We start from the raw sequence: 13,936 nt of genomic DNA on the forward strand, positions 1-13,936 counted from the left end.
GACAACGTAGGATTTAAATCACGAAACACTAACAATATTTTAAATGTTGTAAAATTACATGGACTGGGTACACGGGTTGTGTTGGAGCCTCGCATGGACTAGATATAGTTTCATCCAAAGTCACATAGTTCGTGGTATGGTCCGGTATGGGAACAGGGAATGGGAACGGGATTCATGAGGTTGGTCGTATCGGGTACGACGGGGGTAGGTTCATTTCGGTACGTGTCCGGTACGGCGTACCATTGGTCCCGATACGGTGTACCTGTTTTTAGAACACATATTTAGCACTAATTTACTTATAAACATAATTTTCAGCAACATATTTCATTTAGAAGTAGAATTCCAGCAATATATTTCATTTAGAAACAAAATTCCAACAATATATTTTTATAAACTCAATTCCAGCAGCATTTTTCCTGATTCCACAATTCATAATACCAAAATACACATATTGTAAAGATTACATGCTAGATATCAAAAGTTCAAAACAGTAACAGTTTTCTAATAACTCCAAAACAGAAACAGAAAGCGTAAACCAACAAAAACTGAAATGTAACATGTCAATCAACCCACTGCTTTTTCCTTATCCATTCTCCAAATTTTATTCATCTAAACTATCCCAAACCATGTCATCTAATCATGAACTCGAGCCATCAACGTAAGAGCTTTCGGGATTGATGTCCCACTTTTTTGTGTGGGCCGGATTTGTATGATTCGTGGAAATGAGATAGAAGTCGAATATTTGAGTGAATGTAAACCAATTTATCGGCTCTTTTTCATTCAACCGGTTTCTTTTCACATTATGATTATAAGAATACGTACTCCAATTCCTTTCTGCAGAAGAGCTACTAATAGGTTATGAAAGTACCTTGTTTGCCACCAAGGCCAAATATGGGGTTTCGGCTCCATAGGTTGACCACCAATCTATTGGATTCATTGTCAAAGCATCCGTTTGTGTATCTGCCATAGTGTAGATACCTTTATTCATATGGAATGTTACGAATTGCTCTCGTAACAATCGTCCCTCCTCTACATTTTCAGAAAATCTATTAAAGGATTCCATGACACCTTGCATAACCTTTGTGTCTAGATTTGGTGGTTTCCTTTGCATACCACCGGGTGCCATTTTTTGAAGCTATTACCTATCATAAAATCGCAAGTTCAATGCAAACCCCAAACAATGTAGTAGGATATTCATCCTCACCCACTAGTTAAAATTATTTTCTCCACTTGTTCGTAATAGCTAGCATAAGTACTTTCTTGCATTATGTCTTTGATTTCCCCCATCATATTATACATCCTCTTATAAATCTCTCCCATTTTATGGCCTTCACCATCACAAAACTTTATAAGAAGAGAGATGGGTTTAGTGATAGCCAAAACTCTTTCAACAGCATCCCAAAACGAATCATCTTTAATTGTATCACATACTTTTGCCCCATTAATTCTCATATTTTCATCCCCACATTTAACCCAATCTCTCCAAGAATTAAGGACTATAGTTGTAGCAAGAGCCTCTCTACACTCCATAATTCTTTTTAAAAGAATATAGTGTGAAGCAAACCGAGTTTTAGCCACCTTTAATAAATCTAGTTTTGAATTTTCACAAAACATCGACAAGGCATGAATGTGGTTAATAAAGTATTTCACAATTTCTTTTCCCCTTCTATAGGTATCACTCATCCAATAAAATTCTTGTCCCATATATTTAAAAATCAAGTTTAAACTATGAACACAACAAGGTGACCAAAAGATATGTTTGAATACCTTTTCAATCTCGCATCCGGCAGCTTTGCAATTAGCCGCGTTATCCGTCACCACTTGTAAGACATAACTTGGACCAACGACTTTAATTGATCCTTTTAGAAACTTGGAAATCGCCACTCCTATTTTCTCGACCCCCGGAAGAATCTTCTGCATACAAAAACATTACACCACAAGTACTAACAACAACAACATTGAGAAGTGACTTGTGTTTAACAGAAGACCATCCATCCGAAATTATCGAAACACCTTGAATGTACCAAGTATCTTTCACCGGTATTAGTTCTTTATCAATATCTCTCACAATCTCATCTAGCAAGACGGTTCTTGCTTTTTCACTAGATGGAGGTTTATATCCGTCCGATGACTTCTTGATGGCTTGTATCATTTCAATGAATTGAGGATTCCACAAGACATTGAATGGGATACCATTAGCACACAAGCCTCTCATGATTTTGATGTCCACCATATTTCGCTCCATACACCAAAAGCTTCCTCAAGTCGTTTTTTTATGCTGAATTTTTTGAAAGGATTGAATTTTTAAAGTTCTTCACACACCTCCGCTCTCTTCTTCTTTCACCTTGCTCAAAATTCATTGTAGCTTGGATGGGCCTTTAATCATAGCTGGACATCTTCTAATTTCTATCGTCTTCCCAGCCTGAGCACCAAAGAAATGAGTATTAATCCTAGTGTATGAGCTTGTATATTTCACTTTGCAATGGTTACAAATCCATTGCTTTGATCCACCAGCATTCTTACTAGTACCTGAACCAACCATAGTCACTTATTCTAAAAGTGGTTTGCCAGCTTCTTTATCACTTTTTTTCTTCTTGATGCACCTACTGTTATGTCCTCGTTCTCACCAATCTCAACGAAAGTTTCATGTGGTTCTATTTCATTATCTGATACATGAATACTAGCCTTACCTGTGCAAAAACCCATTCTCAATAACTACTATAATAATAGTAGAAGAGAAGAAGAGAAGAAAAGCAGAAATCGGAAAGTGTATTAATGGAAGTCGATGTTACAGTGGAATCCAAGAATCATCTAATTGAAGAATATGAAGTTTATGGTGATAAGGCATGATTTAATAAGCAAATCGTACATGGTATCGAGGAATCAAACCAATTGTAGAAGCGTCTTTTTCTGAATCTTTACTTTTTGGAATCGACATCACCATTCCCACCCAATCGCCCAATCGGTGATCCAATCGCTGATTGTTTTTGAAATCACCGACCCAATGGATGAATTGCTGCAATCCAATTCGACAGAAACGCATTCCCATCATCATGTCAGTTGATTTCTTGAATCGCCAAGGAGACGTACGAGAGAGTGTTTCGCATGGAGTTGGGATCAACTCTATACCCCATCCGGGTATAGAACGTTAAAAATGTGGTACGTGACCACATGAGCGACTCCTATGACTATGGTTTCAACCATTTTCATTTATGAAAGTCTCCTTTTTCTTTGGGTGGAAACCATAAATTCCATATATCTGATGTGGCGCCAAGAGCTTAAGCCTGACTCGAGAAAAACTCGTGAGGACAATAATGTCATAAAAGCTGTGTTATGTAATTTGGGGCAGACAATATCAATGTGAAGTATGATTATTAAGTTGATTTATGAGTTTTACTTCAATAGTTTAAACATATACGTGATTAAAAAAATCAATACAAATCGAGTCAATAATTTCTATAAGATGGAGTTCGACTTATATTCCAAACTCATTAGTAATCAAACTCAAGCTTGAGCTTACTAAAATTTGGCATAACTCGATGATCGTTCAACAATTTTGTAGCCCTAATTTCATATTAGCAATTGGGGGGGAAGGAAAGTAATGACGTATAAAGCCATTATTATTGACGACACTAGTCCTTTCGTTGTGAAAGGAATTATTATTCGTTATTTGTCGTTGTATAATTATTGTTTGTATTTGTCGATAGAATATGACATAAAGTAGTGTCGGTAGGATGTAACATAAAGTGTAAGACCCTCCATAGTCTAGGGGTCTAAAATGTAAATATATGTTTTTCGTATTGCAATCATACGATTGAAACAATAATTGTAACTGACTCTTTCGAGCCTATAAATAGGGCCTTTGCCCATAAGAAATGAACAAGAGATATTTGAGTGTTTAAGACTTGAGTTGAATCTCAAAGTTCTTCATCTGTTGAAATAGTTATTCTATTTCTGAATAGCAGAGCCCTATCCAAACATACCCAAGATTATCCATATAAACATCCATATAATTTAAACAATCCATCTCGACACATCATTCAGGTATAATCCTATCCTAACTTTCTATTAATGTCGTCATGTCTTTAATTTTGAAGCAATGACGTATAAAGCCATTATTATTGAAGACACTTGTCCTTACGTTGTGAAAGGAATTATTATTTGTTATTTGTCATTGTATAATTATTGTTTGTATATTTCGGTAGAATATGACATAAAGTAGGGTTAGTAGGATGTAACATAAAGTGTAAGACCCTCCATAGTCTAGGGGTCTAACATGTAAATATATTTTTGTCGTATTGCATACGATTGCAACAATAATTGTAACCGGCTCTTTCGAGCCTATAAATAGGGCCTTTGCCCATAAGAAATGAACAAGAGATCTGATACCAAAGTTAAAGACATGACAAAATTAATAGAAAGTTAGGATATGATTATACCTGAATGATGCGTTGAGATGGATTGTTTAAATTATATGGATGTTTATATGGATAATATTGGGTATGTTTGGATATGGCTCTGCTATTCATAAATAGAACAACTATTTCAACAGAGGAAGAACTTTGAGATTCAACTAAAGTCTTAAACACTCAAATATTTCTTGTTCATTTCTTATGGGCAAAGGCCCTATTTATAGGCTCGAAAGAGTCAGTTACAATTATTGTTGCAATCGTATGATTATAATACGAAAAACATATATTTATATTTTAGACCCCTAGACTATGGAGGGTCTTACACTTTATGTTACATTCTACCGACACTACTTTATGTCATATTCTACCGACAAATACAAACAATAATTATACAACGACAAACAACAAATAATAATTCCTTTCACAACGAAAGGACAAGTGTCTTCAATAATGTCTTCAATAATAATCGCTTTATACGTCATTGCTTGCGTCATTCCTCCCGCCACCGAAAGGACAGATATTTCTGAATGATGTGTGCTTTACTCATTAGTGACGTTAGTCTTGCATGAACGGTGTTTCTTTCATATTTGAGTAAGGATGTTTTTAGTTGTTGCGCTATGATGGCTTCCATTCTCTTGTCAATGTGTCTGCTATATGATTGTTGGCGCTTTTAATATACTTTAGGTATGGATGAAATTAATGTAATTGTAATTGCCAACGAATCAATCATCCTCGAAAATAATCTTCTTGTAATTTATTTTGCCAAAAGGCAAGTAGATACTTAGAATCTGTGCGTAATTCGAACCTGGTTTGAAGTAACTCGACTTTCCATTTTTTCAATGTTCTGAGACATGCTAGTGTTTCTCGTTCATGTGTGCTATAATTTTGCTCCGTTTGGGAAAATGTTCCCGATATATACTTGCGTAGTTTTTGCTCATATTTATATGTTTTTAATACTTCAGATGATACATCTGTATCAATGTATGCTTTTGGTGATATTTTCATATCACTGTATACTTTATTATTGTTTACTTCGGATGGTATTTTCATACCAATACATGCTTTATCATTGTATACTTTTGATGAGTTAGATATGAGGTTTCCCTCACTATCTAATCCCAATAATATTTTTCCATGTATAATTGATTTTAAGCATCCTGTCCAAGTGTCTTCTGATGCATCTGTCTCCACAATTAGAAAATCGTCGATTTTTGCATTATATAAAGTGGGGAGAACTTGAATTTTTTTGTTTTATACTTTGTACCAAAATGGTATCAGTATTGGTCAAAGACTAAAGTATTTTTTCTGATATTTTCTTTTGTAAAAATTTTCTTTCTTTTGCTAAGTTTTTCAAAAATCCTTGTTTTGCAATATAATTTAAACAACCAAGGAATCGTTGTATTTGTTTTCTATTTTCAAGTTTATCAGGAAACATATTTAATTTTTCTCGTATGTTGTCTGTTAAAGATATTTGACCATTTTCTCCAATTTTTAAACCAATATATTTAACTGTAGTTTGAAAAAGTTTTGATTTCTTTTTTGATAAAACTAAACCTTTTTATTTGATTCTTTGTAAAACTTTGATAACTGCATCGATATGTGTTTGTTCATTTCCTTTTGTAAAAACAATTATATCATCAATGTAAGCATGGCAAATATGATCTAAACCATATAAGGTTTCATCCATGAATCGTTGATATATTGCTGGTGCATGCTTTAAACCAAATGGAAGGACATTCCATTCATAGTATTTCTGAGGAGGACATGAAAAAACAGTTAGTGGTTTCGTATTTTCATGTAAGCATAATTGTCAATATCCGGATTTTGCATCAAATGTACTAAAATGTGTATTTCCTTTTATTTTTCTAAAATATATTCTTTTCGTGGTAATTTGTATGAGTCTCCTATAGTAGTATCGTTCATTTTTTTATAATAAATTCATTCTTTGTTTTTCCCGTTTTATTTCATTATTATTTTCTACATAGAATGCAGGTGCAGAATGGGGACTTGTGCTAGGTCGAATGATTCCTTTTTCTAGTAGTTCAATGCACTCTTGTTTAAATTCCAAAACATCTTTTATACTATATGGAATTTTATTTGGAATATTAACTTCATCATTTGGATTTTTTAATAATATTATTATTTCTTGATTATTTCTGTTTTTTAAATGATCTAGCGGGTTTTCACTACATACTTCTTCAAGTTGTTTTTCAACAATTTCTTTAGCAAACGTTAGTAATATATGTAGTTGAAAACCAACTTCTTGTTTGATTATTTTAATAAGATCAAAATGTTTGATAATTGCAGTTTTTATAATATTTTTTTGTCGGGTGATTGAGACTTATATGATCATTTGTTTGTATAAGTGGTTGATATAATTTAAGGAAATTATTTCCTATTACTAAATCTATTCTTGAATCATGTTGATATATAGTTGAAGTTTTAAATGGTGCTTTTACAATTAATATATCTATGTCTCTTCCTACCAACCAAATTTTATGAATTGATTTATCATCAAATGTAATTTTTAATGGTTTTTCTAAATTTTCCCAATTTTTTAATATCTTTCTTCTTCCGAAACATAAAGTAGCTCCTGTATCTATATATGAGACTAGTTCTCTTTCTTGTATTTTAGTTGTAATAAAGCAACTGTTCGGATTAATATTTGTTTTTCTTTTATTCATTAGAGTTAGTTTATAAATTTCTATATTTGTGCAAAGTTTCCATATTAACAAGTTGTGTTTGTTAAAATTATTGAAGCATTGCGTATTGTTTTTAAATTACGATTTTGTGATTTTTTGTATTTTTTAATTCCTTCTTGTAATCAAGATATCTTTTTTAATTGATTATTATATTCTTCATTTTCTAATTGTAACCTTAACAAATAGTTTTTCTCATATGATAAAGTATTTTCTAAATGTTCAATGGTATTAGAGATATTAGAATTTATTTTCCAATAGTTTTTTAATATATTAGTCTAAAGCATGTTATCTTTTGAAGAATTAATTTGTACTTTTGAACTCATTTTAACAAATTATTAAAGCGTCTGAAAGAAAATTAATTTAATTGTTAGTGTTTTTTATTACTATTTTAAAATAATTAATTTGAGTTTTTAATCTTCCAATTTTAATTAATTGATATGCGGTATAAATTTTGTTTTTAGAAATTAATTCGCGTGTTTTAGATTCTTTTTCTTTCAAATGCTTTGTGGAATTTTCTAAATCTTTCCATAATTTTTTAAGTAAATTAACTTTATATTTATTATCGAAATTACAATATACTTGAGTTTTATTGCTCATAATCTTATTTATTTTTACCATGTGAAATGTGGTTTAATAGTAAATGGTTTTTATTTGATTGGTGGTTTTTCATTAAGTGGTTCTTCTTTAATAGCTTTTATTTTTAATTATTTTTCAAGTAATATTTTCTATTGAGTTAGATTTTGTAATAACTCAGGAATTTGTTTTAATACAAGTAAACTTTCTATTTCTATAATATTATTTAATTTTTAACTAATTATATTTAATTTATCTCCTATTGGTCTATCTTATTCAGAACTAAGTCCAATATTATATAATGTTCATTATGGTAAGTTTTGCGGTATTTCTATAATCATTTCTTTATATGGTATATATGGTTTTATATTTTGATATGGGCCTTCAAATGTTTTAAAATATTTTAAGAAACTATTAGATGATTATGTCATGTTTTTACACTTAAGGATCTTATCATTTCTTTAATATCTTCTAATTTTTCATCGTTATTTTCATTAGATGTTGTAGGTTGACATTCCAAAATGGGAAATCTACCTATAATAGTTGAAATTGGAGGTTCTATAATTAGGTTTCTTTTTATTAACGGAGTAGTTATTATTAATTCAAAATTAGTTTCATTAAAATCTCTATTATTATTCATATTTGGTAACTCAAGGGATAATAAAGGGGTAAATAATTTATCGATATAAATTCTATCTTCGATTTTAAACGTGATACTATGATGAGAGTTTGTTAATACATAATTTATTTGATATGTAATAGTAAATTGATGATTACCTTTTAACATGAAATTTTGTCTTAATAATTTATATCATATGATAATACTATTACTTAGATTTTTATCTTTAACACTTAATCCTAGTTGAATATTAATATTAAATTTTATTTTTCCTTGAATTAAATTACATTTTCATTTTGCAATAATACTTTCTTGATTATTAATTATACGATCATCTCTTATTTCTAATTCTAATGGTGTATCTAAGTCACTAAAAGTACTTTTTAAAATTACTTGAATAGTTGATATGTGAATATAAGCAATTTTAATTCTATCTATTTCTTTAATATTAGACAATCTATTTCTAATTTGTTGTTTATTTATAATAGGTATAATGATATTTCCTTGAGTTGATTCTGTGGGTATTAGTTCTTCTCCTATAATTTTTCCATAATATATAATATTTTTTTTAGAAAAGAAGTTTTTTAGTGTGTTATTTCTAAAATTATGTTTTTCGGATAGTGTAAAATTTGATTTTCTTATAGCATCTTTTTTGATATTATTTTTATTAATTAAGGCGTCAAAAATATATCCAGATTCATTTTTTTCATTGTTAATAATTATTGGTGAATTTTCTATTTCTTGAGACATATTTTATATCTTTAAAAATAATAATGAAATATATTATATCTATTATTTTTTATGATGAGTATGACAAATGATATGTATGAATGTAATAACATTTTTAATGATGCATGATGAATACTTTTCTTATGAACAAATGTATGAATAATCATATTTATAATAAAAATGATAAGAACGAAACTTAGGTCTAATACCCAAATTAAAGACATGACGAAATCAATAGAAAGTTAGGATAGGATTATACCTGAATGATGCGTCGAGATGGATTGTTTAAATTATACGGATGTTTATATGGATAATCTTGGGTATGTTTGGATAGGACTCTGTTATTCAGAAATAAAACAACTATTTTGATATTCAATTCAAGTCATAAACACTCAAATATCTCTTGTTCATTTCTTATGGGAAAAGGCCCTATTTATAGGCTCGAAAGAGCCGGTTACAATTATTGTTGCAATCGTATGATTGCAATACGACAAACATATATTTATATTTTAGACCCCTAGACTATGGAGGGTCTTACACTTTATGTTACATCCTACCGACACTACTTTATGTCATATTCTACCGACAAATACAAACAATAATTATACAACGACAAATAACAAATAATAATTCCTTTCACAACGAAATGACAAGTGTCTTCAATAATGTCTTCAATAATAATGGCTTTATACGTCATTGTTTGCGTCATTCCAGGGATTTGTGATAGCTTTTTAAACTAAATAGTCATTTTTAGAAAAAGACTTTTTGATTTATGTTTTTTTCCAAAAAAAAAAAGTTTTAAAATGTGTTTGTATAAGCTTTTGAGGGTGCAAAGGAAAAAAAAAAACAAAAGTTGGTAAGAGTCATAGATTGGTGACTTCTTAACCACCTTCTTTTTCTTTTTCTCAAAAATTAATTTAAAATATCTTTTGAAGTTACAAAACAACTTTTTAAACTTTTGACTTTTTGAAAATGCTAAAAGTCTAAAAAATCATTTAAAAAAAACTAGGGAAGAACCCTCTTTGCAGGTTTGGAAACGCCAAACAAATGGAAACCACCAAGTGACTGACCAATAATTTGAAAATGAACCGAATGGCAATGTACTTTGTTTTTTGGTAAAAACTAAAACAAATTGCAAAAAACAAAAAAAATGAATAGCAATGTATTCTATTTTTTAGTTAAACGAAATTAAATTGCAATTCAACCTCAGTCCAAATTCGGATTTCATTACATCCCTTGTCCTCATGGTATCAATTTGCTGTAATTTTAGTCCCTTTGACTCACCATAAGAATAAAATAAGCTATTAATATCTACACAACCCAGAAATAAAAATAATAATAATTTAAAATCAGGTTATCTTTGAATTCCTAAGAAATATTCAAAAATCTAAAATCTTGAAATTACTTCTTTTAGATGCCAAATAGAATAAATCAAAGCATCACGATTTTGCTTTAAAGGAAAATACAATGTAAAAGATGAAATTTCATCAGTTTTGTTGCTTCGCCAATCTTGAATTTCTCCTAGCAATGATTTCAGCAGCCTAACTCTTTCTTTTTTTAGAAAAATTAGAAGCTAAAGTTAAAAGTGACCAAATTTAAACAAAAATGAAGAAACAATTAAGAAGAAAAGGTAATAAAAATTAGATGAGTAAAATGCTAACCATTGAAATATGGCCATTACCAATAGAACTCGTTGTGTTCTCCATTTTGGTTTTAAAGCTCCATCTAAGAAGATACTTTAGAGAAGTTTCTGTCACCACTTAAGATCTGGCAATAACCTGCATCAAAATAAGATAAAATTACAAATATGCCCCTTACAAAAAAAGTGAGAAAGAAAACTTCACCTGATTTCATCAATACCAGTTGAAAACACTAATACCACTCCAAAAGAAAACTCACATAAAAATACCTGAAATAGGTTTTTGATTCAAATGTTTTTTTTGTTCATAATAAAACTAAAAACCCCTGATGCCAAAGTAAGTTATTTTTTTCAAACATTAAAAACTCCATGCCAAACACACACATGATTAGAGTTTTAAGATACCACTAAAATTATTTGGAAAGGAAAAACCAATTTCAATCAATCAATAACGATAAAATTTAAAATAAACAAATAGAGTGAAACTATTAACTTTTATATTTAATGGATATGATCATGAGTAAATTGAATTATCATTTACCAACTCACCTACTCTTCCATGGGATTGATGAATAACGAAAGTTGAAAAGGTTTCTAAAAATTGTCAATATACCTAAGTTGTGTGTTCCATTTCTCCACAACAATGTATTTCTTCATTCCCTTTGACCTGCCATCATTCAAATTCCAGAGTCATATAGATATAAAATTTAACCTGTCACCACGCTCCAACAGCCTGAGTTTGTCATAGCCAAGATTTTTGGATCGTTTTTTATCTGCGGTGTTATTAAGCTAGCAATCTGAACGGATAAAACAGTAATTTAAAAAAGAAAAAGAGAATCAAAATTTTCACATACGGTGTTGACGCTTGACCATCAAATGGGTTGACCTCAGATTGCATAAGCCTATTTGCTAGCACCAAGTATCTGTAATTGCAAGATTAGAAAAGGAAACCTAGAATCAAGATAACATAGATTAATATCGTATTCTACAATGTGTAGATTGAAAGCACAAACAATTGGAGATTTTTTCAAAGTATGACGCCATAATAAGACAAAAGACGATACTTCAATTTTGTAAATTGTAATGGTAACTAAAAAGAAATGAAGGTAATAGGTTGTACATATTATTTGTAATAAAAAAATTAATGAAAGTTAAAGTAAGTTGTTGTTTATGGTTACTATGTTTCTTCAATGAACTTTTTTTCCCCTTTTGGTCCTTTATTGATGGTTTCATGTCGACTGACCACATAAATTCGTAAAATTATGAAATATTTGGTGCTTAAATACAGGTTTCATTTTTTGTCTTCAATATATTAAAGGAAAGTAATATTTTGTTTTTTCTAGCTAAATTGGGCATCCCCTTCTGAAACTACAAAACAACATGACCCATATGTAGATTGAATACATCAAAAGCTTAAGGAATTTAGAGAAAACATCAAACTTTGTTGTATAATCCAAATTTACAAATTTGGTTGTAGCATTTCATTGAGCAGTAGTTGTACATTGTCAAAAAATTTCTCAAAAATCAAGATAAGCAAAACCTATACAATTAAATCTTTTTCTTAGGTATAACAGATGCAAGTAAAGTGGATAAGTAATAAGTTAACAATTGACGAAATAAAGAAACAAAAGGATAAACAAAATGAAGGAAACCGTGGACCTGAATTTTCCTTGAATGGAGAGTGTTATTTTGGATGTGTGTAAAAGGTTAAACTCACAAATCAAACATTTTTACCTTATTTGTGCGAGAAAGAAAGAGATAGTAGGCGTATAAAAGGTCAAGCATTCACAAAATAAACACATACGGGGTGCTTGCTCCCTCTTCGGTTGAAGGGGGGCACAAACGATTTCAAATGAAAGAAAAGAAATAGAATAATTCTAGCACAGTGGATATGATACAAAGTCAACAAAACCAAAGAAAGTCGATAATAATCTATTATGAAATTTCTTTACCTTACATGTGGAAGAAATTAAAATATTAGGTGAACGGCTGCAAATTCTTGGCTTCTATGCATCCCAGAGTCGCAAGTTTTACACCTCATCGTTTACACGGTGACAACCACCTTTCCCAATCAAATTCTCTGTAATTAAAAAGACGATTTTTTAATCAGTTTTGCTAAGTTTCTAGAAAACCGACACTCAAAATGAAGAAAATCAGTAAAATTACTTGACGCAAAGTTAGATGTTAAGGAGATTCCGATCCAAAATCTGACGCTATGCTTTTAAGGCTAATTTCACTATTCGAAGACAGCGTTTTTGGAGCCCCTGGCGTCGAACTGTTCGGCAGGTTCATCACCAACGACATCTTTTCTGGTCTCCATTGCCGACGACTTTAACATAGTGTTTTCTTAGAGAAGAGTCCATTCAAGTCTTTGATGGGTCAATCAATAGTGTTGTTTAAGTCGAACGCTTAATTGGGGAAAATCTAGCGAAAAAATTGAGAAATCGATCCTTTTCAACGCTTCTGTGCTATCGGAACAACTCGATCCCTAAAAAGAAGGTTGCAGTTTAATGGAAGCTGGCCACATAGATTAAACTCCGGTCGCCGTCTTCACTTCCTTCACTACTCATCGTTGCCTAGGTCAACGTGCCATTGGCGAAAGCAGATGCAGCCAAGATGACATCAACAGGGAGGGTCATCTTCCTTATTGTCGATGTTCCCCTATCAACTCGGAAGGGTTCCATCGATTAAAATTAGAATCGATGGAAGATGCATATGAGAGAAGACTAAAGATTGAATGTGAAATATGGGAAGGTGCGACGTGGCGATAGATTTGAGGCGGTGGATGGTTACGTGGAAGGACCAAAACCAATGAAAGTAGCGGTGGTAACGATTCGTGTACACAATGAAAAGTATATTTACTGCTTAAAGCTGTTAAGAGCAAAGCAAGTGGAAACCATTTCTCCAAGAAGGATAAAGTCATAAAAAAATTAAAGAAAAAAAAAAGAAATTGATGTTGGTCCAATTATATCATAGAACTGTTCCAGAAGGGGCTTTACCAATATATATATATATATATATATATATATATATATATATATATATATATATATATATATATATATATATATATATATAACGCCAAACACTCTCTTGATGTTGCCATCAAAAGATTTTTTTGCTACATTTGTTGAAACGTAGAATTACATGTTAATGTAATGATTTTAAATTCAGCTCTAGAAGAAACTAAAAGAAGAAGGTAATCAACATTTTATGTACATCCTATAACGAATCTGTCTCGGGATCCATGGAGGATAAATTA

The 13,936-nt window shown here is 30.8% G+C and overlaps 1 protein-coding gene and 1 long non-coding RNA gene across 2 annotated transcripts; both read right to left on the reverse strand.

Annotated features, from left to right (window-relative positions):
• Positions 1–1,200: 1,200 nt before the first annotated feature.
• Positions 1,201–2,233, reverse strand: LOC145009890 (uncharacterized). Its single transcript, XM_078968515.1, has 3 exons — positions 1,958–2,233; positions 1,768–1,914; positions 1,201–1,578 (listed from the first exon to the last, which is right to left on the reverse strand). The coding sequence occupies exons 1-3, from the start codon at positions 2,231–2,233 to the stop codon at positions 1,201–1,203; spliced, it is 801 nt and encodes a 266-aa protein (XP_078824641.1).
• An 8,196-nt stretch (positions 2,234–10,429) lies between these two features.
• LOC145012899 (uncharacterized) lies at positions 10,430–13,349 on the reverse strand. The gene is made up of 6 exons (XR_013664714.1): positions 12,841–13,349; positions 12,627–12,754; positions 11,529–11,597; positions 11,288–11,447; positions 10,697–10,813; positions 10,430–10,586 (listed from the first exon to the last, which is right to left on the reverse strand). It is a non-coding gene; the product is annotated as an uncharacterized LOC145012899 (long non-coding RNA).
• Positions 13,350–13,936: the final 587 nt, after the last annotated feature.

This window comes from Lactuca saligna, chromosome 8, assembly GCF_052625555.1.
Source record: "Lactuca saligna cultivar CGN05327 chromosome 8, ASM5262555v1, whole genome shotgun sequence".
Taxonomy (NCBI): Eukaryota; Viridiplantae; Streptophyta; class Magnoliopsida; order Asterales; family Asteraceae; genus Lactuca; species Lactuca saligna.

Coding starts and splice junctions, on each gene's coding strand:
- LOC145009890 (XM_078968515.1), bottom strand. CDS start 2,233: ATGGTGGACATCAAAATCATGAGAGGCTTGTGTGCTAATGGTATCCCA. Junction 1,915..1,957: donor AACACAAGTCACTTCTCAAT/GTTGTTGTTGTT, acceptor TTTTGTATGCAG/AAGATTCTTCCGGGGGTCGA. Junction 1,579..1,767: donor CCGGATGCGAGATTGAAAAG/GTATTCAAACAT, acceptor GATTTATTAAAG/GTGGCTAAAACTCGGTTTGC.